We start from the raw sequence: 25759 nt of genomic DNA, 5'->3' as shown, positions 1-25759 counted from the left end.
CTTTGCCTTGATCAACTTCCCCTCTGTGCCTCAATTTACCCAGCAGTAACATTGGGATAAATGTGCCTTACCTGGTGGGATGAATCTTAATCAGTGCCTGCAAGGAAGGTGCTTTGCAATCTTTGGATGCGCCCATTGGCCGACCTCTGAGTCTTGCTCCTCTTTAGCTCTTGGAGTTGGGGGCGGGGGGCTGGATAGCTGAGGGAGTCTATGTGTCAGCCTTTCACCTCTGCAAACCTGGACTGTAGCTTTTCCTCCCCCTCAGGGGGCATGAGAATACCTGCCATTTTACCCTATAGCTTAGTATTAACACTTGAGTTAAGCTTACTGGACTGTGCCATTGTGGGGTAGGGGTGGGGGTGGCTGTTAATTCAGTCAAAGCGGTTGACTACCCATTTTCTCCTGCATGCTAAACCCTGTGCTTTGCATTCCAGCTGTCAGCTGTCCCCCCAACAGTCACTACGAGAGCTGTGTGACTGTGTGCCAGCCCCGCTGTGCTGCCATCCGGCTGAAAAGCGACTGTAACCATTACTGTGTGGAAGGGTGCCAGTGTGACCCTGGTTACGTCCTGAACGGCAAGAGCTGCATCCTTCCCCACAACTGCGGCTGCTACTTAGATGGCAAATATTATGAGGTAGGACCGTCCTCGTCTTCCACCTTCCCTCTTTTTCTTTCCTTCTTTTTCTGTCCGGCCGGGTGTGTGCTGAGTTGTTGTCGTCCGTTCCCCCCCCCCGCCCCCACCCTCCACTGATGTAGCTACATAGGGTTAGATGTGCTGCACTAATGTAAAAAGTGAATTGTATCAGTGGGACATACTCCTGTGCAAATCACTTTTTACACTAGTGCCGCGCATCCACACTGGGGTGCATACCCATGCAGCTACTCTGTGCCCGTGCGGAAACAACCCACAGCCAGCTTTCCGTTTACACTAGGACCTTGCCTTGTAACAATAGACGTGTGAACATGCCGGTGCGGGCTTCAGGATGGGCGAGCAACCATAACATACACCAGCCAGAGAGCCTGGGTATGGACGTTGCTTGCTAGCCTGTGTTGAAGCCTGTGCTACCTTGTTTACACTATTATTGATACCAGTGCTAGCTAGATTAAAGCCAGTGTGTGGATGCAGTCACTTGTAGTGTAGATATGCCCCAAATCTCTTTTGAAAGCAGCTTAAGGCACTGAGGCTACCAGACCCTGATGTTCTAAAAAGTACCAAGATCATAAATGACCAGATGTCTGGGTTCTCTTTTTAAAACATTACCCTCGGCCAGACCAATGTTCCCTCTAACTTTTCTTGGTTCTGTGTGGGCTGCAAACTCCATTTCTATCCTTGGGCAAGCTCACTTTTTTTTTTTTTTGGTCTCACACAATATGGCATTGAAGAGTGTAAGGTGTTTGTAAAGTGACGTGTCAGTAATGGATATACCGGGTCACACACGCACGCATAGCAGTGGGTTGAGAACCGATGAACTCTCCAGAGTTTTGGAATACAAAGTTAGAAAACCAGGAAACCAAGAGCCATGCCTTTCCCCCTGTGAGACCCTATACACACCCCCTCCCAGGAGCCTCAGCCCTTGAGGGGGAGCCCCCACCAGCCCCTCCCAGGAGCCGCTGTCTCCTCCCACCCTGCTCCTTATAACCCCGCTGGCTCGAGGTTTCTTTGGGGGAAGGGATTTTAGGGTTTTTCCCTCTCTGTCCCTCAGCCAGCCCTGCTCTCCCCTCTGACTCCGGGGTCTCCAGGAGGGAATTGCTGTTGCAGCCCGGAGCAGGCATGAAGAGGAGTGCATGTACCGGGACCCCTGCCCCAGCTGGGATGGTGGCACAGGTTCCCCCTCCCCCTGTTCCTCCGACTGGGCAGGGCTGCCAGGGGCTCATTTCAGCCCTGGCAGCCTGCAAGCGGCAGGGATCGGCATCTCCACCAGGGTGATGCCAGGGGCTCTGTGCACCCTGGAATGGGATCCTGAAGAGCCTCTCCCACCACCCACCTAAATGGTGCTTCTGCCCTTCCCCTAGTCCACTCTTCTTACCCTTCCCTGCTGGCTCAAGGCTTCCTATGGCACCAAGAGTTGCTGCCCTGGCTTCCCACAGGAAGGCCCGACAGACAGAGCAGGACCCCTGCTGGGGTCTCCAAAGCCCCTGCCTCTCTCACTCTTCTCCTTACCTCTCCTCCCTGCTGGTCCCCGGTGCCAAGAAGAGCAGCTGCGGGTTATGGCAGGTGGAAGGCCTGGGTGCTGCCTGAGCTCCCAGCCACATGAGGGGTGCGGGAGCTACCACATTGCTGTGCACCTGCACTTGCTCGCAGCTTAAAGGGACCATTGGGTCTGATGCCGCTTCACGCCACTCTGCCGGAGTAAAGGGACGTCAGTGTAATTTCCGCTCACTTCAAGACCCCTTTGTGCTGCCATAACGGTGTAAAGGGGCCACAATGCAAATGAGACTCAGTCCCACTGTGCATATAAGTCCTGCTTTCCCCTCCTTTGTTTCTGTACAGGTGCCTTGTGTTTTCCCTCTGTGTCCGCTGCTCTTAGCTAACAACTTCTGGGAAGATGGCGGTATTGCATCTAAACGAGGGTGTCTTCAAGGAGCTCTCCTCATCTATATTCTGCCAAGCAGCAAAAAAAACAAATAACAAAAATTGTAAAATTTGAGTGCGCACAGTGCAAATTATGCACTTTTTCTTCCCTGAGCTGCCTGTGGAATTGCATACTCAATGGTCCCTAAATAAGAACAAAACAGAGATGGAGAATGGAAACACTCTCCATTTGCTATGGTTTCTTCTGCCCCTTGTTGCCTTCTAACTGGACAGGCCTCCAATAAACTTTGGATGTAAAGATGGGAATTCTATTTTGCTCTCTGCTACCGGCTCTGTGGGACAGTGAAATCTTCCTGGAGGATAATTTGTGGGTCCATTTAACAGAGTTTCTCTCCTCTGTTAGCTGCAGCGCTGTGAAGCAGGAATGCAGAGTACGTTTCCCTGCTGTTATCTAGAGACAGATACCAGCATAATTAATAACCTTAATGTATTTAGCCATATAGTTCTTCAGGTTATGTAGTATTCATCAGCTTAATCCTTGCAATGGAACGACAAATTCTTAATAATGAGACTGAAACTTAGTCTAGCTCACAGTAAAAATACAACACAATGAAACTTAAATTCGCATAGCAGCATTTGCATGTAGCAGTGGGGCTGATTTATCCCTTGTTTAAACCCATACAACACTACTGACTTCAGTGGATTTACTCCTAATTTACACTGGTGTAAGTGAAAGGAGGGAATCAGGCTCCCCGAATCTCATAATGGATTTTACAGGGTTAAAACAATAAACAGCAGAGGAAAGAGAAGAATCAAGAGGAAGACGGGAGATGGAATGAGAAGGATGAAGTGGAGAAATAGGAGAAGGCTGGTCTAGGTTGCTGGAACAGCAGAGAAGGATCTCGTGCCAATAGTCAAGGCTTTGATGTTGTTAGATAGCAGGATGAAACAGTTCATTGACCAAAAACCTTCGGTGTTCTGATTGTAGATGCAAAAAATGTTTTTATTTGTTGTGTGTTTGTGCAACGCCTAGCACAAAGGGGTCGTGATTCTCGACTGGGGCTCCTAGGCACTACAGTATACAAATAACCATAATAAAGTGGCGGTATTAGTGCTCTTGGAAGTTAATGCTGCCATGCCTAGCAGAACCATTGTGGCATAGGTAGGGTTCAGCTGCTGTCCTGCTACTAATCCACACTGTTTTTCAGTAGCTTATAACGCGATCCTGTTGTTGTTGTTGTTGTTGTTTATTTTAGGCATAAATTGGGCACCGAAGTTGGTTAGCATCTCTCAAAATGCTCGGACCCAAATGCTGGGCACAGAAAGCCCTCAGATGAGGGGTACGCAGTACCTGGAGGAGAGCTAAAATGTTGTGGGATTCCTTCCATTAATGTCAATAACTCTGTCTATCACCGCATTTCCACAATTCTGCATTTCTGCTGGAAATAATTTTCAACAGTAAAAGCATGAGGGCACCCCATTTACGTGGAACATGCATAACTTTGGGACTAAAATGAGGGACAATTGGATGGGTGGACATTAGCCCCAGGGTAATTTTTTTCCCCATTGAAAATGTCAAATCAGTGAAGCTATATGTGTATGTTATTATTTGTATGCAGTGTTGTTGTAGCCATGACAGTCCCAGGATATGAGAGAGACAAGGTGGGTGAGTTAATATCTTTTATTGGACCAACTTCTGTTGGTGACAGAGATGAGCTCTGTGTAAGCTTGAAAGCTTGTCTCTCTCTCACCAACAGAAGATGGTCCCTCACCCACCTAGTCCCTATGTTTATTTAGCAGTATAGGGAAGAAATGTTCAGTGAGCTGAGGGAAGGGGGACCAGGAGTCTGGACTCCTGAGTTCGATTCCTCACTGCCACTAACTTACTGAATTTGATGATCAGGGGTTGACTGGCTCAGGGGTGTCAGATGAGCATGTCTATGCAGATCTGCATGTCTAGAGCTGGGGTGTACTCAACTGTTCAAGGCCAGGTCTAGAAACCTCTGACAGCATAGTAGTGTTGGTTAGGGGGATGATTCCCCCCACCCCCTGAAATTTTTATACCAGCAAAAGCCCCAGTATAGACACAGTTAAACTGGTAAAGCACATTGGTGCCTGCGGAAACTCCGCTACCTCCACTAGGGGGATTCACACGATAACTGTACCAGTTGACATTATCTTCTGTAGACTAGAGTGTAGTGACAGAGCCCACATTTGAAAACTGGACTCTTCAGTCCTGGCTTTTCAGAAGTGTCACAATTCTGTCTCAATTCTTACCTTTCTAAATGCTTACCATCTCCCAATTTTGCATGTGCTTTTTGCAAGCTTATCTGCATATCAGGGTGATAGATTCCATTCTTTGCATGCAAGGGTGATGGAATTTAGCCCAAAGCAACAGTCCACATACACAGATGATGGTGCCCAAAAGTACGTGCGCGTGAGTGAAAGTTGTGGGCTCATGAGAGGATTCCACCCTTTGAAAATCTGTCTCTAGAGAAGATTTAACACATCTCTTGTTAAAGCAAAAAAACATCATCCCAATGCAGGATGCTTCTTGAAAAGACTGGCTTGTTTAGTAGTTGTCTTCATCCATACTCCCACAGGGGGCTGTTTTTCTCCTTCAAAAACCGTGGTGCCTACATTCTTATCAGAAGCAAAGCAAGCCCGTACGTCCAATTGTTCTGTGAATCTGATACAGGGGCTGAAGTCAATTTGTGTTCTGCTGGAACAGTACAAAAAGTTGGTCAATAGGATATTTATAGCACTGCGAGCTTGAGTGAAAGAGGGGAAGGTTGCTGTGGAAACGGCAACTTCAAATTTCCTCACTTCTGCAGCTTCCAAAGGTTTCAGTGCAGTTGGATTATTTTTATCTATTGGTCACCCTTTTGTCTATTGAAAGTCACTGCATACCGTCCAATCCTGCAACTGGGCTTTTTCAAAGGGCTGGCTGATTTTATGATGATTAATCACGGTTTTGTGCTTCTGCGAAAGGCTAATTAAATTTCAGGCTTTAAGGCATAAGCTGAACCTCCCCAGGGCTCTGCAAAGACTCTTTGCCCTGTGTACAGTACTGTGCTATTGGCATTATAGGGTTGTTGTCTTTTCAACCTTGCTCTGAAGGATCAGGTATTGGCCTCTTCTCGAGGTGGGATATTGGACTGGCTAGATCAATGATCTGATCTGAGATTGCCACATTATTGCTAGCATGTATGTGCTACCACTGCCCTCTACTGGCTGAAGTGTTGTCAATTCTATCCCACAGTTCAGATTAGCTGAGCCTAAGCTGTCCAAATTGACTTGCTGCCATTTAAATCTCCAGAGGAGATGGCAACAGAGAGCTCCTCCAACCAGAATTCAACCTCTCTGGGTCTGACAGAGCCCAGGCCTGTTGACCTACAGTGCAATCCGTGTCCCATCTCAGCTCTGCCACACACTCCCCGGGTGACCACGGGCAAGTCACTTATCCCTCCGGGTCTCAGCTCCCCTGGTACAAAGTGGGGATAATAATCCTTTCTTCCTCCCACCCTTTGTCTGTCCTACCTGTTTAGATTGCCAGTTCTTCAGGGTGTTGTCCCTTACTGTGCGTACGTACAGCGCCTAGCACAATCTTGCATCTTGGCAGGGAGTTAGACTAGAGGACCTGGGCGGTCCCTTCTAACCCTATGGGCCTATGATTCTATAACGGACCCCTGATCGCAGCTGGAACCTCTTGGCATTATCATAATGCTACTGCGAATAAGGCCCATCTCCTTCCATAAGATTTGGCCAGGACAGTGGGTGGGCAACGGTGCCGAGAGAGTTTAGAGAACTCCACAATTTGACATGAGCCCAGAGGCTCTGGTGATGCGCCTTATGGTTGAGTCGGTCGGTTCCCAGTAAAATGGCTTTTCCTCTCGCTCCCTTCTTCAGCCCAAGCAGCTGTTCTGGAACAGCGACTGCACCCGGCGCTGCCGTTGCTTCCGCCGCAACCTCGTCCAGTGTGACCCGCGGCAGTGCAAGTCGGACGAGGAGTGCGCCCTCCGCAACGGCGTCCGCGGCTGCTTCAGCACCAAGAGCTCCTACTGCCTGGCGGCGGGCGGCGGGGTCTTCCGCACCTTCGACGGCGCCTTCCTCCACTTCCCGGCCAACTGCGCCTTCGTCCTCTCCACCATCTGCCAGAAGCTCCCCGACTTCTCCTTCCAGCTGATCATCAGCTTCGACAAGTGGTCATCGCCCAACCTCACCCTCATCTCCCCGGTGTATTTCTACATCAACGAGGAGCAGATTCTCATCAGCGACCGGAACACCATCAAGGTAAAGCGCCAGTCGTGGGTTTCCTCTGCTCCTCCCTGAAACTCTTAGGGGACTAGCCACTCCCTGAGGTTGAGCTCGAGCTCACTGGGACAGGGAGGAGGGAAAGTATCTGGCCACCAAGAAGCAGGGCTGGGTTGGGATTCTCCAAAGTGGAAAAGCCAATTGCCACCCCTTTCCCACATTAGGAACATCCCCGTCACCCCCTGACTTCACTGTCTGTTAGGGTGTTGTACTCAGCCCATCACCATAGTATCTGAGCACCTTCCACACCGGGTAACCAGCTGGCAGTAGCAAAGGCTCTAGGGAAGTTCATGCAGCCTCTGGCTCATCTCCCTTTTTAGGTTCTAGGAAGCTCTGCTTGTGGGAGGGGAAGGCGGCGGCTGGGAATGTCGTTCTCCTTAGGGCAGAAGGGAGGTAAATCAAAGGGGAAGGTTTTTGCAGTGCTTCCTCACTGGATCTGCCTCCCCGGAAGCTGTCGTGAGTGATGGGTTTGAGCACGGTTTGCCTCTGGTTACTGATTATTTGTACTGCGTGAGCCCCGTGTGCCCAGGACCCCATTGTGGGCTAGGTGCTGACCATACAGATGGCCCGTCTCAAAGAGCTCCCGATCTCCGTCGAACTGAGCTGAGCTTACCCCGTGCAAAGGGTTGGCACAATCTAATGCACGTCCCAGGAACTTCTCCCTCCTAGAATGCTAAGAAGACTTCAAAAGGGACAGGGAGTAGGACGGATCCTGACCTTGCCCCGCCTCCATTACGGAGCTGGCTGGTGGCAGGGAGGGGCAGCATGAAGGGATGTTTCCCATGCTGCCCGCTGCGGGGACCTGTGCCTATCAGGTTCAGTCTGTCCCTTGGAGTGTTGAGAGGTGAGTGGCTTCAGCATTATCTCCTCCCCTTGAGTAGGTGAATGGCACCCAGGTGACCATCCCCTTCGTCACCGGGCTCTCGACCAAAATCTACAGCATGGAGGGCTTCTTGGTGATCGACACCAGCCCGGATATCCAGATCCTCTACAACGGCTTCAACGTCATCAAAATAAGCATCAGCGAGCGGCTGCAGAACAAAGTGTGTGGCCTGTGCGGCAACTTCAACGGGGACCGGACCGACGATTACGTCACCCTGAGGGGGAAGCCGGTCGTCAGCAGTGTGGTTCTGGCCCAGAGCTGGAAAACCAATGGCATGCAGAAGAGGTGAGCCTGGGGCCTCGTGTGTAGACGTGCCCAAGGTTTCTCTTGGAGTCAGTGAATGTTTGGCCATTGACACCAGTGAGTGCCCACGTTGTGTATCAGGAACCCATCCACAGCTCGGTGCAGGGGAATAAGCCCTGGAGGAAAAGTCCTGCAGTATTTAATAGGGAACAATAATCTGGAGCAGTGTGAACCTTGCCATGGAATTTAATAGCGAATTCTATCCCCCTGTAGAATCCCATAGGAGGGCTCAAATCACCTATAGAAATGAGATCATTTGCTCTTCATTTCTCTTGGTTTGTAGAGTAATTTCTATAGAACCCTGTTCGTTTCACCCTCATTTAGGGTGACCAGACGTCCCGATTTTCAGGGCTTTGTCTTATGTAGGTACCTAATACCCCCCACCCCTGTCCTGATTTTTCACACTTGCTGTTCGGTCACCCTACCCTCATTAGTGTTGTTCATTTGCCTTTCCATAGCACTTAGGAGCCAGAGCCCATTGTGCTAGGTGCTGTACGAACATATGACAAAAAGACAATTCCTAAACCCTATAGGATCATTTACACTAAGGCCATATCACTCCACTCTGGTTGTGCAAAGGGACCTTAACGTGCGGGTAAATTACATATACACCCACTTTAGGGCTCCTTTACACTGCCAAAATGGGGTAAAGGAGCCTTGGTGTGAATAGAGATAAGACTTATTGGCCTTACCTACTTGGAGGTCAGCTGTGAACCTATGTCCTGGGCCCTAACCTGCACTTCTAGTGGTGCACTGCAGTCGGCACGTCAACCTCTATACATGGCTTGTCCTAAACTGCAGAGATCTCCCCAGCTCAAATCCCTGTACGGGCCACCACTTACTTTGCTGCCCCCTTGGAGTGGGTGGTTGGCAGTGGGGATTGAACCTGAGATCTCTGCATCTTAGAGCATGTGCCGCCACTGCCTGAACCAAAAGACCCGGCTCTGTTAGCCACGGCTGAACAGGCTCATTGACCTCTCGGAGTCCCTGATGACATTAGAGGGGGACAGAGGGCATGGGCTACACAGTCAAAACTTCTCCAGAAGTTAGCGGGAGTTTTAGGTGTGCCAGTAGCAGGCCAGATTTTCAAAGGCTCCCTCTGCCCAACTAATCTGCACCTGCCAAAATTCTGCCTGTGGTACTTGCACATATGGCTAATGGCGAGCACAGAGTCTACCATTTAGGTGGTGATAACTACGTACCTGATTGGAGGTGCAAGTCAGAGAGTTAGCTGTGGAAGCAGGAGGAATTAAGGCTGGGATTTTCTAAATAGCCTAAGGGAGTTAGGCACTCAACTGCTGCTAAAGTTCAATAGGATTTGGGTACCCTTAGATTCCTTTGAAACTCCTAGCCAAAGAGGGCAAGATGGGAAAAGTACCTAAATCAGTCAATGGTGCTTGGGTTCCTAGATCGCTTAAGCACATTTCCAAATCCCACCCACCAGGAATTATGGATGCAAGCAATGAAGATGCAAATCTTGTACATGGAAAGAGAGGCCAGCCCTGTAAAAACCTGGCCTCGGATGTGAAGAGATGCTTACCAAAGATTAGGGAGGAATCTAATCTTCAAAGGGGCCAGCCCAAGGACTACGGCCCACGTGGATCTCTGGCTGGCATGGGATTTAAGTGGCCCATAGCCCTTATACTGGCCTTCTGCACGGGGTGAATTTCACCCTGGATTCATGAGGGTCTCATAATGAGAGGTGAAAAGAACTAGGAAATACATGGGAGGGGACAGTGGGGTAATAATAAGGAAAGAACAAGGTGACCTGAGCGGTCTATTTGTCTGTGGCCTCACCTCAGGAGAGGATTTAGGGACTGGTTGTTTCACACGATTCCAGGCTGATGTCCTTCGTTTAATCTCTCGCTCCCAGCTGTAACGAGCTCCAGTACTCCCAGTACGCCGCCGCCTGTGACAACGTGCAGATCCAGAAGCTGCAGAGCGATGGCTACTGCCTCAAGCTGACGGACATGAAAGGCTTCTTCCAGCCCTGCTACGGGTTGCTGGATCCCCTGCCCTTCTACGAGTCCTGCTTCCTCGACGGCTGCTACAACCTCAAGAAGTTCCAGCTCTGCGGCTCTCTCGCTGCCTACGGGGAGGCCTGCCGCTCCTTTGGGATCCTCAGCACCGAGTGGATAGAGAAGGAGAATTGCTGTAAGAGTGCTATTCTAACCCTGTTCCGTTCCCTGGCCCGTAGCGCCTATCGCTTAGGAGCACCATCCTCTGTATCTAGCCGGACTGCAGGCTCAATCAGCGAGAGGCTAATGCAGAGAGATGGGAGCCAGAGCAATTAGCGATAGGTCCCCTACGTCGTTTGGAACCTGGCTACATTAGAGGCGACCTCCATCCCGATGTGCTACTGTGGCTGCTGAGTCAGCAGAGGGACTTCTGTGGTAGCTCGCCCTCGATTGAGGAGCGGAGACAAGTATTGTTGGTCAAAAATTTTTCATCTAAACTGTTTTGTTTTTGTTTTTTAACAGAAAACTGAGTTTTGGATAAGCTTAATATTTTTCACAAAGCGTGCATGCTTTCTGTGGAGAATTTCAATGTGTCATTGAAAAACTGAACGCCTGAAAACCAAAATCTTTTTATTCAGATATCCTGCTGCAGTACCTCATGGGAGCAGTAGATTGATTTCTTCATGTCCCCTTTCTCCTCTGTGGTCTGGGCTCCCCAGCTAGACTACATCTCCCATGATGCACCATGACCAGGACTCCTGTGATGCAACCTCTCACCAACATGAGGAGGAGACTGTGGTGCATCATGGGACATGTAGTCTGACCAGGGAGCCTGGCCTACAGAGGAGAAAGGGAGCATGAGGTACCTGAACTACAACTCCCATGAGGCACATAGATAACATTTTGGAGTACAAATATTTTGGTTGTCAAGTTTTTGCTGAAAAGTGGACATTTTCACGGGGTGCAGGGGCAGGGCAGAGTTCATTCTCCAACCAGCTCTAAAGACAAGACACTGTCTCTGGAGGCTCCTTAACTAAGCAACATGCTCCCCCTAGTAGTCCACCCCAACTGGATCATGCTCACCTCCAAAGTATACTGGCTGTGGCAAGCATTTGCCTGACCTAGGGCTAAGGACATATTGGAGATGTTCTTCTGCTGGTGTTCTAGGGGTAGGTGGTAAATGATCCAAATAGTCTGGGTTGATGCTTTGTTTGTAAAGTACCCAGAAGCCCAGGCTGAATAAATTGTTTATTAATATCGGTCCATGCTGTGGGAACTTCACTTTCTCCAGACTCAGTGGGAGTCTGATGCCAGTCCAGTCGTCGCCTGAGTAAGGACTTTGAGGGCAGCATTGTTAACCTCAAGTATTCATAAAATCACAACTCCAGCCCCAAGAAATCATGAGATTGGCTTAATAATCATGAGATTTTTTTAAAAATATACATTCATTTAAAAATAATATGGTGGGTACCTTAGACTTCTAGTTCCTGAGCCTTTAGGTAAGACTCATTTTATGCTTTCAAGCTTTTCTCTGCAACCAGGAGGGCTAGAAACTCACTTTTTTAAAAAGGGAAAGCTGATATTCTCATGTATTCACATCACTCCAGGAGCTGGGGCTTTAAAAACACATCAAATAGCATGAGATAAAATTGCTGGAGTTAGCAACACTGCAGGGGTTTAGTGGGGTAATAAAGAATTGTCTGGGTACTGGTCTGAAAATAAAGTTGTTGTCTTTGTCTGTCTTTTCCTTTTTAGCAGGAGTGGTTGAAGATCCCTGTGTGGGGGCCGACTGTCCCAACAGAAGCTGTGAGCTTGACAACGGAGGGGAGTTGTGCGGTTGTATCGAACCTCCACCCTATGGAAACAGTGAGTGACCCCACATGCATCCACTCGGCATGTCAGGAGGTTAATTGCAACGTTGGCTCTCGTGTTTTTAACTAAGTTAAAAATGGGCCTTACGTATTTATATGGGACACAGATAAGCCAACTCCTTCAGCAACCACTTCCCACTCAGACCCACACAAACTTCCAACCTCAAATCCAGTGGAGCTACAGTACACTAGGGAGGAAAGGTGTTTATGTGATTAAAGCACCAAGACTTGGTTGTCAAGGCTCCTTGGTTCTACTCATGTCCCTGCCACTGATTTGCATTGTGACCCTGGGCAAGTCACTTCCCCATGCTTCAGTTTCCCAATCTGTAAAATAGGGCTAATGATAACTGCTTCACATAGGTGTTGTGAGCCTAAAGTCACTAATGTTTGGCAAGCGTTATGAGATCTTCAAATGGAATGTGCTGTAGAAGAGCAAGGTGTTGTTGGGTTGATTTGTAACTCCCAGCATGTCAGCTCGCATCTAAAATCTGGTCCCACCGGTAAAAATGGAGATTTTTTGGTGATTTTTATTGATTTTCATAAAGAAACTGACAATGAAAAGTACAAAAAGGTAAATGACTTTACAGCTCATATATGTTTCCAGATATTGCGTGCTTCATGCGATTTCCAATGAAATTATGGAATGATGCAATTTTACAACTTGTCAAAGTTGCAAAACCGGACATTACAAAACCAGACAATACTACCAAGACACAATGTGTTAGTGTGTGGGATAACATACCATGAACCAAACCCAGAAATTCACAAGTAGCCACAGACACGTCACACAGCCTGTCCACGCTGAAAGATGACTCCTGCCTGGAGCAGACTTTCATACAATCAAGGAAATACAGGGGCAAATTCTCAGCAGATGTAAACTGGCATAATTCTTCTGATTTTGGTGATGCTATGCAGATCTATACAACATGAGGATTCAGTCCTAGATATTGAAAACTCCTATTAATTCAGCTGTCTTTCCATCAAGGGCCAACGAAGGAGAGTTTCCAATCGTATATTTTCTGCTATTTTAGTCAGCCTTGTTTTTAACTTGCTGGGAGCTCCAGGGCCTCACCTAATTTCCGTACAAACGTGCATACATTTTTAAAAATCAAAAATCAATTTTGCCCAGTCCTCTTCTCCTCAATCAATGGATATAACTTGCTTGTCGTCCTAAGTTCAGTGGCAACAAAAACCTGCTCAGCTTTGTTCTTCACCTTGCAGTTATGGGGAATGGGGAGCAGCCGTCCCATTAACAGGGTTCAGAGGCACTGGATTTTGCAAGCTACTTTTGACCCTTCTTCTGTACTGTGCGTGCATTCCCTTCCCCAGCTCGAGGACATAATGGCACAGACCGTGCAAAACATGCTCAGTCTAAGGTAGGCGAGAACACGACAAATGCAAACTTAAAACTGGCTAATAGAAGAAAAGGATTTGGTGAGAAAAGAACCCTAGCCCGCAGTACAAACCAGCCTCCCCTGAGGGGAGGGGCACGGAAACAGATGTGGCAAGAGGTGGCTAATGTCCCCCTGGATCTGCTCATAGATACAATCCCTAGAGAATATCACCACTCCCCAAAAACCGCCTAGGCCAGCACAGAGGGCCTGAGCCGTGTCCTATCAATCCCCCATACAAATAACCTTTACGAAAGCATTGTCCAAAGCTCTTCCAAATGAAGTCACTTTGCCCATCCCATAGTCCTTCCATTTGAGGATCTCAAAGCACTCTCCAGACATTGAATTAATTCCCCACCCTGCGAGGTAGGGAAATGCTACCCCCATTTTAGAGATGGGGGAAACTGAGGCACAGAGCAGTTAAGTGACATTTTCAAGGTCACCCAGTAAATCTTTGGCGGAGCTGAGAAAAGAACCCAGATGTCCTGAAGTCTCAGACCCGTTCTGTTGTCACAACTCCAAGAGCAAAGAAGAATCAAGACAGCTTAAGCTGCAGGACAAGATCGAGACGCCAAGAACTTTTAGGAAACCGTAGCAACTTTTCTCACAGTGTCATCATCAGACCGACTAGCGTGACGATGCAGAAGAGTAGCCAGCTCATAGGCACGTCGGCAGGGACTCAGACCCACGTAGCATGCATAAGAGGCGGCATACGGGGTACAATCACAGCAGCTTCGCACCACCAGAACTGGTAATATATGCAAACGCACACTCCTAAGCACCAAGCGTATCCATCCTAATCAAGTTACAGTTAATCTGCCTTGTTTTATTTTGCACAAATAATGGAACTCTGAAGGCAGCACAAATAACATTCAATTAACAAAATAAATAAGACTCCAGAAAAGACCTGGAGATTAGGAGAGTATGATCTGGTGGTTACAGCCGGTGCCCAAGGAGTCAGGACTCCAGGGTTCTAGTCTTCAGACTCATCGCGTGACTTTGGGCAAGTTCTTTTCCTGCTCTGTGCCTAAGTTTCCTCATTTGTATAGCAAGGGTAAGGATACTTAGATAGTGAACTCTTTGGTGTCGCTGTTTTGTTATGTCTGTCCAGTGATGACAGGCGCAGTCCATGAGTAGGGCTCCTAGGAGCTATCCCAATACAAATAATAATAACTAACATTTATGTACCAGCTTTCATTCCAAAGGCTACCCATATAACCCACTGGGGCATGTGTTACATGGTAGCCATCTATAGAGGGCATGAGCTGTTATAGCCATACTCTAGGGGGCCCCAGGCTCGTGAGCTCGAACAGGAGCAGCTCAGGCTTTTAGCTCTGGGTTCAGCCGCCCCGATGTGTTGGCCAAGGGGGAGGCAGTTCCACATGCACCAGTGAAATGCAGCCACCTCTGGGTGTCCAGGGAGAGGACTTTAGGCCAAGAGCATCCCACCAAAACTCCCAATTCTGTTAGAAAAACTCTCCTGTGATCATTAACATCCACACCAAAGCTCAGATTTTGAGGCCTAGAAGCATCATGGAAGTCAGTCTAATTCCCTTGGGGAGATGAAGGGCTGAGTCAATGCTGCCAGGATTTCAACCTATGGCTCCAGAGAATAGAATCTAAACTATCATATGGCTACATTGCTAATAAACCTGATGGCTAGACCACTAAGACTTCCCCTTCAGCTCTGTCACTCTTGCCTCTGTGACAGGCCTCCCACCTAGGATGACTAGACATCCTGATTTTATAGGGACAGTCGTGATATTTGAGGCTTTGTCTTACGTATGCACTTATTAACACTAACGCGCGCACACACACACACCGTCCTGATTTTTCACACTTGCTATCTAGTCACCCAACTCCCAGCCCACTATCTGTAAGTAAGATACTATCTACCTCTGAATTCCGAGGCTTGTCTTTGGAGTGATTCATTGATGCTGTATGGATGGGAGAGCCCATTGCGTAATCCTGGCTGGTCACTTTCAAGACAGCGGCTCACACAGCCGCTGCCAGTGCTTCAGGCCAGGACCGAGTGCCAGCTTCCCTGTCGGTGGGTGCAATCTGCATCCACAAAATGAACTGCCTGTGCAAATCTGAGCACTTGCATTTCTGGCTAATCCACTTTGCACCTTCAACTGAACCGTGGGTGCAAACTGAGCCTATAAAAGGGAGTTCACCCTACTGAACAATTAACCTCTTCTATCCTCATCTCATCTAACAGCTGCGGGTACTGTGGGTCATTTCATTGTTCAGTTTATGCTAGTGATGGGCCTGAATTCTAGGGGCCAGTTTAGTACATTGTAAAATCATAGAAGATTAGGGTTGGAAGAGACCTCAGGAGGTCATCTAGTCCAACCCCCTGCTCAAAGCAGGACCAACCCCAACTAAATCATCCCAGCCAGGGTTTTGTCAAGCCGGGCCTTAAAAGCCTCTAAGGATGGAGATTCCACCACCTCCCTAGGTAACCCATTCCACTGCTTCACCACCCTCCTAGTGCAATAGTTTTTCCTAATATCCAACGTAGACCTCCCCCACTGCAACTTGAGACCACTGCTCCTTGTTCTGTCATCTACCATCACTGAGAACAGCCGAGCTCCATCCTCTTTGGAACCCCCCTTCAGGTAGTTGAAGGCTGCTATCAAATCCCCCCTCACTCTTCTCTTCTGCAGACTAAATAAGCCCAGTTCCCTCAGCCACTCCTCATGAGTCATGTGCCCCAGCCCCCTAATCATTTCCGTTGCCCTTCACTGACCTTGCTCCAATTTTTCCACATCCTTTCTGTAGTGGGGGGCCAGAGTCATGGGTTCAGTTCCAGATCGGGATCTGAATTTCCCAAAGTCAGGGGGATAGGTGGGACTGTCGGACCTAGTGTTCTGGTTCAGATCCATCCCTATTCTATACATCCTTCGCTGGTCCAAGCTTTACTGATGGTACAATAACTGGTAGTTCTATAATCTCTAACGCGGATGTGCACAGAACATCCCCCTCCTGATTGGCCAGCTCAATGCCGACTCTCAACTGTTATCCTTTAAAACCACCCGCGTTGCTCCTAGACACGCATGACATCATCGACGCAGAGGTGACCTGCAAAGCGGCACAGATGGAAGTGTCCATCTCCAAGTGCAAGCTCTTCCAGCTGGGCTTTGAGAGAGAAGGCGTGCGCGTGAATGACCGCCACTGCCCCGGCATCGAAGGAGAAGACTTCATCTCCTTCCAGATCAACAACACCAAGGGGAACTGCGGAAACATTGTGCAGGTGAGAGAGGAGGGGGGAGGCGGCTCATATTTAATGGTGCATGGTTACAAAGTAGATGCTGCTGGGGTGATATGTGGAAACACATGCCATGGAACAGAACCAAACAGCAAAGAAAGGAGAGAGAGAAACACACATTCCTTTCAGTGTCAGGTTTATTATTTGAGCTCAAATGTCACGATGGCTGAATAATGCTTCAGTGCTTCATTAAATTACATTAGGGGATGATCACATACACACTCTTCACAGTGTGGCTTCTTTCTTTCTATCTTTGTGTTCTAATAGGCAGCTCCAAACAGTTTTGTGTGCATGACAGAAGATACAAGGTGTTAGCGCTTGTGTACTGTCCAAATTCCAGCCTGGGTGCTTAAATTTTGCCTACTTAAACTTTTCCCTGGTATTTCACTGGAACATGGTATTCATGAGGACTGTTAAACAGATGATGTGTTCTTCCCCAGAGGTGGTTGCATTTCAGTGGTGCGTGTAGTGTGTATCTGTTGCGTTGGGATCTTTTATGATGAATGGTGCTGTTACAAATTTAACATCATAACCTCTGTACACATTTAGAGTCTTTTTTCAGTCTAGTAGTAAATGCAAGCTGATTTATTATTATTATTTATAATCTATTACTGCAATGTCCAGAAGCTCCAGTCAGGGATCAAAGCCCCATTGTGCCAGGTGCTGCACAAATATAAAACAAAAGGCCATCCTTGCCGCCAAGCAGTTCACAATCTGTCTGCAAATTATTTTTTATGGAATGACTTTAATGTGCTGTTTTCAGAGCTGTGAACTGGAATCGTGATGGATGTGTTAACCCCTAAAAAGAATAAAATTTGTTTCTTTTTCTCTTGCACAGTCCAATGGCACTCATATCGTGTACAAAAACACTGTGTGGATTGAAAGTGCAAACAACACTGGAAACATAATCACCCGGGACCGAACCATCAATGTGGAATTCTCGTGCGCTTATGAGCTTGATATCAAAATTTCTCTGGATTCGGTAGTGAGGCCAATGCTTAGGTAAGACTGGCCTGTGTGTGCTTTAGATTTTCCTGTTTGTGTGTGTGAATTTAATGCTGGTCTGAGAGCCTGGAGGTTAAAGTCTCCTCTATTTAACCTGGAAAAGGGAGCTAGTTTAATTCAGGCTAGAAATGTTAACAGTGAGAGTAACTAACTACAGCAACTACCCCCACAAGGGCGTGGTGGATTCTACATCACTTAATGTCTTTAAATCAAGAATGGAAGGGGTGGGGGTTTTTGTAAAAAATGTGCTCTAGATATGGGCATGATGCAGGAATTATTGGGTGAAATTCCTTTGCCTCAGTTATCATAATGGTCTTTACATTATGAATCCACAGTACAAGAACAGTATGGGCCATGGAGGGCTAGCTTCTCTCATGCTGCTCCAACAATTTGTCTAAGCCTTGATCTGTAGGGGGCACTTTTAGGGAATTTGCATGGCCCATTCAGCCTTTGGCCTCCGTTATATGCTGCCAGTCAATGATAATTATGGTGGCAGTTGTGGGACTGAGAACATCAAACCGGGGTCACGTCAGCCACCAAACGTCCATTGGATGGTAACAATTTTCAGTTTTGCAGTATTCAAACTAGTAACCTAGATATGAAAAGCTCCATCTCCTGGTCCCTGTCCCTTAGACCCTATCCATTACCCTCCCCCTTTGTAGAGGACGATCTTTCTGTTGCTTTCCCATGAGCTTTATTTCTCTCCTTTAGTGTGATTAACCTGACAGTCCCAACACAAGAAGGCAGTTTCACAACTAAGATGGCATTGTACAAAAACTCATCCTATAAGCACCCCTACCGACAGGGTGAAGTGGTTCTAACCACCCGGGACGTGCTTTATGTCGGGGTCTTCGTTGTCGGGGCAGATTCCACACACCTGATTCTAACGCTGAACAAATGTTATGCAACCCCTTCTCGGGACAGCAATGACAAACTCAGATACTTCATCATCGAAGGAGGGTCAGTGACATCTGGCAAGATTTTTCTCTCTGTTTTACTTTCCTTTGGGGATCTAAAAATCATTGGCTGGTGTAAAGCACCAGATGATCTGAACCTAGGAACATTACAGGAGGCTTATTTCTTCCTCTAATGCATGCACTAAGGTCTGCTGTCCCATACCAAAATAGAAGGACCATTGATCTGTACCTCTGTGGCTATTCCTAGCATCCTAAGGGAACGGCCAGAGGTGCTCAAGTGTCATGCTGAAGAGCACAGTTTAAGAACCTAGAAGAAGGCTGTAGTTGGACATCTAGCATTGCCTCTGGTGGTGGAGAACCTGGACTCCATGCTATTCCCTAGACAGGTAGATGTTTGCAGATATCAGTATACCTGGTTAAATGTTGGCCCATTTGTGGATTATTTCTGGGAGAAATTCTAACAGTTTTAATATGTTACCACCTGCATTTGGAGTTAATAACAATAAAGCTTTGCACTTACATAGACCTTTTCATCCAGGAGCGACTAGGTGCTTTGCAAGGTGCCATTACCCTCATATGGCAGATGTAGAAATTGATGCACAAAAGAGAAGTGCTTAAATGTTCAAGAGTGTCCACTAATTTGGATGCTCAACACAAGACATCCAGGAGGGCCTGATGTTCAGATGGTTTTGAGCTCACACAGCTGCTATTGAACTTACAGGAGCCTGTGAGTTCTACACCTCTGAAAATCAAGCCCCAAGTGTTGCAGCTTGGGCATGTAGGGCTAGTGGACCCTTCTATGCCATCAGGATAGTGGCAAGGTTGGGAACAGAGTATGTACATCTGCTTCCACTACTGAATCCTTGTATGACGTGGGCCAGTCAGGTAACCCCGCAGTGCTTCTAGAATGTCTCGAGGCATAATTAATTACTGGTGTAAAGGCTCGGAGATCCTTGGATGGCAGGGGCTGTAGAAATTCAAAGTTTATTAGTCATCAGAATAGCTTGGCATTACCTCAGTTTACTTACCTCACTGCAGCAAACAGTAAAGGGGAAACGTTTTTTTAATAAGGCATGGCCTCGAGCTGCCAAATTGGGGCTTGGATTCTGAACAGTCCAGAGTTGAGAGGGCTCTTAAGGGGGAGTTCAAGCTCCCCTCCCACAAAGTTCAAGTAACATCTGGAGAAAAGGATCATTTAGTTTCCCTGTAGACATAACCCACAAGCACTGGGGATCTGTAGAATTTTTTAGAAGCTCGCAACCATTCCTGGACCCAGCTGAGACTCTGTATTTTCCTCTTAGTTGCCAAAATATTAAGGATAACACCATTGGGATTGAGGAGAACGGGGTATCCCTGACCTGTCGCTTCCACGTCACCGTCTTCAAGTTCATCGGGGATTACGACGAGGTTCATCTCCACTGCGCCGTCTCCCTCTGTGACTCGGAAAAATACTCCTGCAAAATAGTACGTGCGTGCGGCCTTAGGGTGTTCTGTGGGCTGGGTGGTGGTCCATGCTGGAATCATTTCCCCAAGGCCACTGTGTGGCAGGAGAACAGATTCCTGGGGGCTACTCCCGGGCATTGTTCCAAAGGGAGCAATGCCCAATAGATTAACATAAGAATGGCCACACTGGGTCAGACCAAAGGTCCATCCAGCCCAGTATCCTGTCTACCGACAGTGGCCAATGCCAGGTGCCCCAAAGGGAGTGAACCTAACAGGTAATGATCTTGTGATCTCTCTCCTGCCCTCCATCTCCACCCTCTGACAAACAGAGGCTAGGGAAACCATTCCTTACCCATCCTGGCTAATAGCCATTGATGGACTTAACCTCCACAAATTTATCCAGTTCTCTTTTAAACCCTGTTGTAGTCCTAGCCTTCACAACCTCCTCAGGCAAGGAGTTCCACAGGTTGACTGTGCGCTGAGTGAAGAAGAACTTCCTTTTATTTGTTTTAAACCTGCTGCCCATTAATTTCATTTGGTGGCCCCTAGTTCTTATATTAGGGGAACAAATAAATAACTTATTGACATAACTTTCCTCTCCTCACTCCCTCGTCCTCCCAGAGCCTGGCACATGGTTTGCCCCTGTGCAATTAGGCTACATGGAATCCCACCCAGCAGAACAAGTTCAGGTCCACTGTATCAGAGAAGAAGGGCCAGAATTTTCCTTTAATGATGCTAATCCAACACCACTGCAGCCTCAATGGGAGCTGTGCAACAGCTCTCAATGGGAGCAAGGCCAAATCCAGGGGTTGAGATCAGAGACTAGCGCACGGTGATCACAAAGCCTTGCAGTAATCGCCCCTTGCGGTTTTGTTTGTTCAGAACTGCCCCCAGAATTCCAGGATGGCCACTGAGTATACCAAAGAGCCCAAGGAGCAGATCATCTCGGTAGGGCCCATCCGGAGAAAGCGTAAGTGTGCACAGCTAAGAATGTGGAGGAAAATATTCCCTCCTGTGTAAACTATTCTGAACCTTTGATTATTAAATGGGCAAGCGCAAGATAAATCATAAATATATTGAGAAACAGGGTCCTTTTACCCCATCTGAATGTATTACAGTAGGAAGCAACCCATTTTAATCATGCAGGTTTCACCATTTGTTTTTACATTTGTCACATGTACATTTTATGCAGCAGGGCACTAAAACTCAGCTGGCCAGTTTCACGTTTGATGCCTGGTCAGTTTCACTTTCCGGTTCTCCTGAGCCGGCAACTCTTTTCAGTTCTGTGCATCACTTCGTAGGGGAGAGAGTCCCGTGTGGAGCCACTTCCTCACCCAAAACCCCACGCTGCGTGTCTGCCCATTCATCCCTACATGTATCTGTCCTTCTCCTTCTCTTTAGCCGAGGTATGGCTAAGGCATCTCTTACCCTGGACCCAACTTCTCAAAAGCATCCACCAGCTCTAGGCATCCCTGTCCTTGGGTACCCAACGAGAGAGAGAGTCTCATTATTAGAAATGCTGAGCACCCACTGCCAGCCCCCAGTGAGGTGATTTCTAGGGCAGTGGTTCTTAACCTGTGTGGTCCACAGCCCCCTGATGGCAGAATATGTCTAAGATTTCCAAAGGGGTCCACATCTCCATTCAAAATATTTTAGGGGTTGGCAACTGGGAAAAGGTTGAGAACCACTCTTCTAGGGAATGGCTTCCTCCTCAGTTTTCCTTTCCATCCTAACTCCCCTCTCCGCCACACCTTCCTTCTCCTCCTGCTCCTCTTCCTCAGCTTCTTTTCTCCATTTTCCCACCATCCTGACCAGCGGAAGGTTCATCTTTCCTCCTTCTCCCCAACCCACACCCCCGTGTGCTGATCTGGAGGAACAATTGATAGACGGGTCTTTACCCAGCCCATGGCCAACGGAGATTGCACTGGTCTGTGCTTTGTGGGCTCTGCCTGACGAGCATTGATCAGTGCACTTGGGGTCGGTGATTTTGCCATTGACTTTAAGTGGCAGCAGGCTCTCTGGTCCTAAGCTAAGTGCAGGGCTGTCCAAAGAATTGATGTGGGTGGGTCTGAATCAAAGCCTCCCTACCCTTCAGCGGCAGGTTGAATGGCACCCTAGAGCTGGGTGTAAATGCAACTGGGGTCGGGGGGGGAATGCTTTAATCAAGAAAATGCTTTCAGCGTCATTTCTAGCTATTAAGCTTTGTAATGCCTTTTTCCGTACAACTGCATGCTGCTCTCTCCTGAGCCCCCGATCTCTCCTGTTCCAGGGTTAGACTGGTGCGAGGATAACGGAGGCTGCGAGCAGATCTGCACGAGCAGGGTCGACGGGCCCCTGTGCAGCTGCGTTACCGGGACATTACAAGAAGATGGCAAGAGCTGCAGAGGTGACTATCTGAAGGGCTGCCTTAGGGAAGCTGGGAATGGGCCTGGGTAGATGGAACAGACGAGCAGCATGATGCAGATGGGAAAAGGGATTCTTCTTTGCAAACCCCCCTTTAAATCTGTATGGAAAGACCGTAGAAAAATAGTCCTGTCTCCAGGACACAAAGCTAAAAACTAGATCTAGATCCAGGGTTTGGGCCCATCTCTACCATTAACCATCAGAAAAATTGAGAGAGAATGGTGAGGAATGGAACTGAAGGGAACTGCTAGAAAAAGAATTGGACTTTGGAGACTCCTGAAATAAATACATGTGTTTCAGAGGCTCGGAACATTAAAGGAATAAAAGAGGGAGGGAGCATTGTCATCTAGTTGGGAGATGGGGGATTAGGAAGTCACAGCTCTTGGATTCGATGCTGATTCCTGGGAAAGCCATTCCTGCTCTCACATCAGCTAGGTTGGGGTGCTTCCATTTTTGGGTACCCAACTGGGAGATACCTTGGGACCTGATTTCAGCACGTCTCCGAGGTGCTGAGCATGCACACACACATCTTGTTGAGGTCAGTGGAAGCTGCTGGTGCTCAGAACCTCTGAAAATCAACTTCTCGGAATCTCAAATTCACTTGAGCGGGCACTTCTGAAAACGCGGGGCTTTCACCTTTCTGTGGCTTGCATTCCCCATCTACAAACAATAATATCACCACCTTCATCACTAGGGGGCTTGTGCAGCACCAGATGATCCTTGGACGAAGGATGCTAGTAAATTGCAAGGCGATATTATTACTGTGACTCACACCCCTGATCGGCAGACTCGTGCTGTCACAGTGTAGAAGTTTGTCCTTTTGAGACTCTCACATTTTGATCTCTAAATGATACAGCCTTTAATTATTTGGAACTGCGCCTTTTTGATTTTCAGAACTGTTCTCTGTCTTTCCCTCTAGCCTCCAGCTCTTCCATTGGACCTCAAGCTTGGCTCATTCTTCTCATCGTAACCCAGCTGTCACTATGGCGTTTTATCTATAAATCAGAGCCGACCTCGTAATCAATTGAAGGCTTCTATTTAAAGTACTGTAATTTACTTACTCTGAATCCCTGTAGGATAAAAGCATGTGCCCCTGACTCACAACCTGTACCACAAACAACAACAAGTGCTTTTAACTATCACAATGCTGAAGGCGGTTGCCTGGTACACCAATTTAAATGAGGTTACGAGCTACTTTAATACAATGGGCGGTAACAGCAGCCAAAATTTCAGGTATGGAGCCACAGCAGAAAACACTTGACCAAGATCTTCCTCCTTTCTCAAGTCTCCATACTGCCTTCTTCTCATATTCACTTCTGGCACCTCTTTGACACCCTTACAATGCTCCCCGGCCTCTCTGCTTACAGTATTCCCTCTTGCTTCCCCTTTCCCTATCCTGCACAGCCCCACATTCACTGTAGCCAATAGCAGTGTTTCCATTGACTTCAGTGGGCTTTGAATCAGGCCGTAAGCTCCAGCTAAGTTTCTCTCCTGACTGCTCCCTCTAGCTTTGCTTGTGCTAGAGAAATTTACCTGTGTAAGAACCAGTTTAGCCCTTAGGGCGCTTTGCACCACACAGATATATTTCAATGGGGGTGCAAGAACTGGTTGGAGCAGGCCAGGCTTTCAGCAGGCTAAAAAGCAGATCAGTCTAAACCGGTTTGGTGCCACTGTGGAAACAGACAAGCTAAGAGGGTTCATCTAGTCCGCAAAGCGTTTTGATCTCTCCCAGAATCCACTGCTTCTGGGAGTGGCACTGAGAATTCTGAGAGGCGAGGAAATGGTTTAGAACACCACTAGTGTGGACACGGGATACCCAAAACCGTTCTTAAACCAATTCAACATCGTTAGCATGGACGCAATGAACAGTTCGAACTATAACTGGTTCAGTCCGCTAGTACGGTCACCACTTTCATTTCGTTCGGTAGCTCCCACGTGTCCCCTGGACATCAAACAGTCTTCTTACCCTTCAAACTCCTTCTCAGCTCCTCTTGCAAATCCATTTCAGACCCATCTTGCTCCTCGTGTGTTAATGATCCCACATAACTCCAGTGCTGCCTGTTCTTTCTCTTCTCAGTCCTGTCTTTAGATCATAAGTCGGTCACAGCAGGAACGTTTTCTGCTCCTAACCATGAGGATTTTTTATTTTTACTTACTAGAAAACACCCTGTCTGTCTATGACACAGTATCAATAATAAACGTAATTGATCAGAGTCAAGCACCCATAACAACACCTCTCAGCTTGTACCCCTGTCGTTCTCTCAATTGCAAAACAGCCATTAAATTCCATTGCAGCAACGTGCCAATTGAGAGGAGTGAATTGCCTCTGATGCAATTTAGTGCTGAGATGATTGAAAGGTTTGACACGCTCTGAAATCTTAAATTTTTTAGCCCGAGCTACCGTTTCTTTCCTCTAACGGTATCCACACGCTGTCTGCTAATAATGATTGCTTTGTACCCAAAAAGCAGCTTTTCCCCACTGGATTTTTTTTCTTGTTTGCATCTGGGCAAATCTTCCCCCCCACCACCACTTTTTTTTTTTTATTATATGAATCGGCCAAGTAATTTAAACATGTTTTATTCTTAAATAAATGCTGTGTTCAAATATTCTCATTTCCTTGGTGCACTGAATGCTCATTCTTATTTAAAGCTGGGGACATGCGGTCACATGAACTTCATATGCAAAGATAGGGCTTATTCTTTATTCCAAGTTAAAGAACATCAAGCTGGAAATAAGATGCACGATTTTAACAGAGAGGGTAACTAACCATTAGAACAGATGGGCGAGGAATGCGGTATATTTTCCATCACTTGTAGTCTTTAAATTAAGACTCTCGTTGTCTTTCTGAAAGATGTGCACTAATTCCACCGCAGGCTATTGGGCTGAATGCAGGAATCGCTGGGTGAGGGTCTCTGGCCTGGGTGATGCACAATGTCACATTCTGGCCTTGGAATCTATTCACCTAATGTGTGCTTTTGTGACTGTTCTGTCCTCTGTGAAGCTCAGAAGTCACTGTGGGCCCTTCTGAATCTCAACATATGTGAAGAGGATTTTCTTGCTTGCTTTAGTCTTGTTTTAAATGAGGTACCCACCAGCTGTGAAGGTGGCTGAAATCAACTCCATTCTTGGTAACTCTCCTAAGGTTCTGGCAGTGCCTACCTTATGCTTTGAAGGAGGAAGCCTGGTCTAGTGGTGAAAGCAAGTGGTTTGTGTTCTATTTGTGACCTTTGTCCACTCACTTAATCTCTTTGTGCCTCCATCTGCAAAATGGGGATTGCCAATGTTTTGAGATTGTAGCAGCTAAACTGCATTCAGTGGAGGTGAGAGGGAAAAGTGGAGGTGAGAGGTACCCCATTCAAGTCCTCCCCCAGTTCAGGATTTTGGCACAGTGTAGAGAAACCTCAGGGCTGCTCTAAATTGCACTGGCTGTTATCAGCCCTCTACGGGGCTATTGTGCTACCTGAGG

General features: G+C 47.5%; 1 protein-coding gene across 1 annotated transcript in view; it reads left to right on the top strand.

Annotated features, from left to right (window-relative positions):
* The window catches only part of TECTA (tectorin alpha), a 61421-nt gene extending 36571 nt beyond the window's left edge, over nucleotides 1–24850 (top strand). The window contains 12 exon segments of the mRNA XM_074936849.1: nucleotides 435–634; nucleotides 6443–6826; nucleotides 7729–8015; nucleotides 9874–10187; nucleotides 11747–11857; nucleotides 16307–16509; nucleotides 17363–17526; nucleotides 18241–18489; nucleotides 19748–19910; nucleotides 20772–20859; nucleotides 22159–22275; nucleotides 23212–24850. Coding sequence (XP_074792950.1) covers nucleotides 435–634; nucleotides 6443–6826; nucleotides 7729–8015; nucleotides 9874–10187; nucleotides 11747–11857; nucleotides 16307–16509; nucleotides 17363–17526; nucleotides 18241–18489; nucleotides 19748–19910; nucleotides 20772–20859; nucleotides 22159–22275; nucleotides 23212–23312 — 2381 coding nt within the window. The 3' untranslated portion in view covers nucleotides 23313–24850.
* Nucleotides 24851–25759: the final 909 nt, after the last annotated feature.

This window comes from Natator depressus, chromosome 22, assembly GCF_965152275.1.
Source record: "Natator depressus isolate rNatDep1 chromosome 22, rNatDep2.hap1, whole genome shotgun sequence".
NCBI lineage: Eukaryota > Metazoa > Chordata > Testudines > Cheloniidae > Natator > Natator depressus.
Note: the sequence above shows the minus strand (reverse complement) of the source record. Positions and strands in the feature narration are given on the sequence as shown.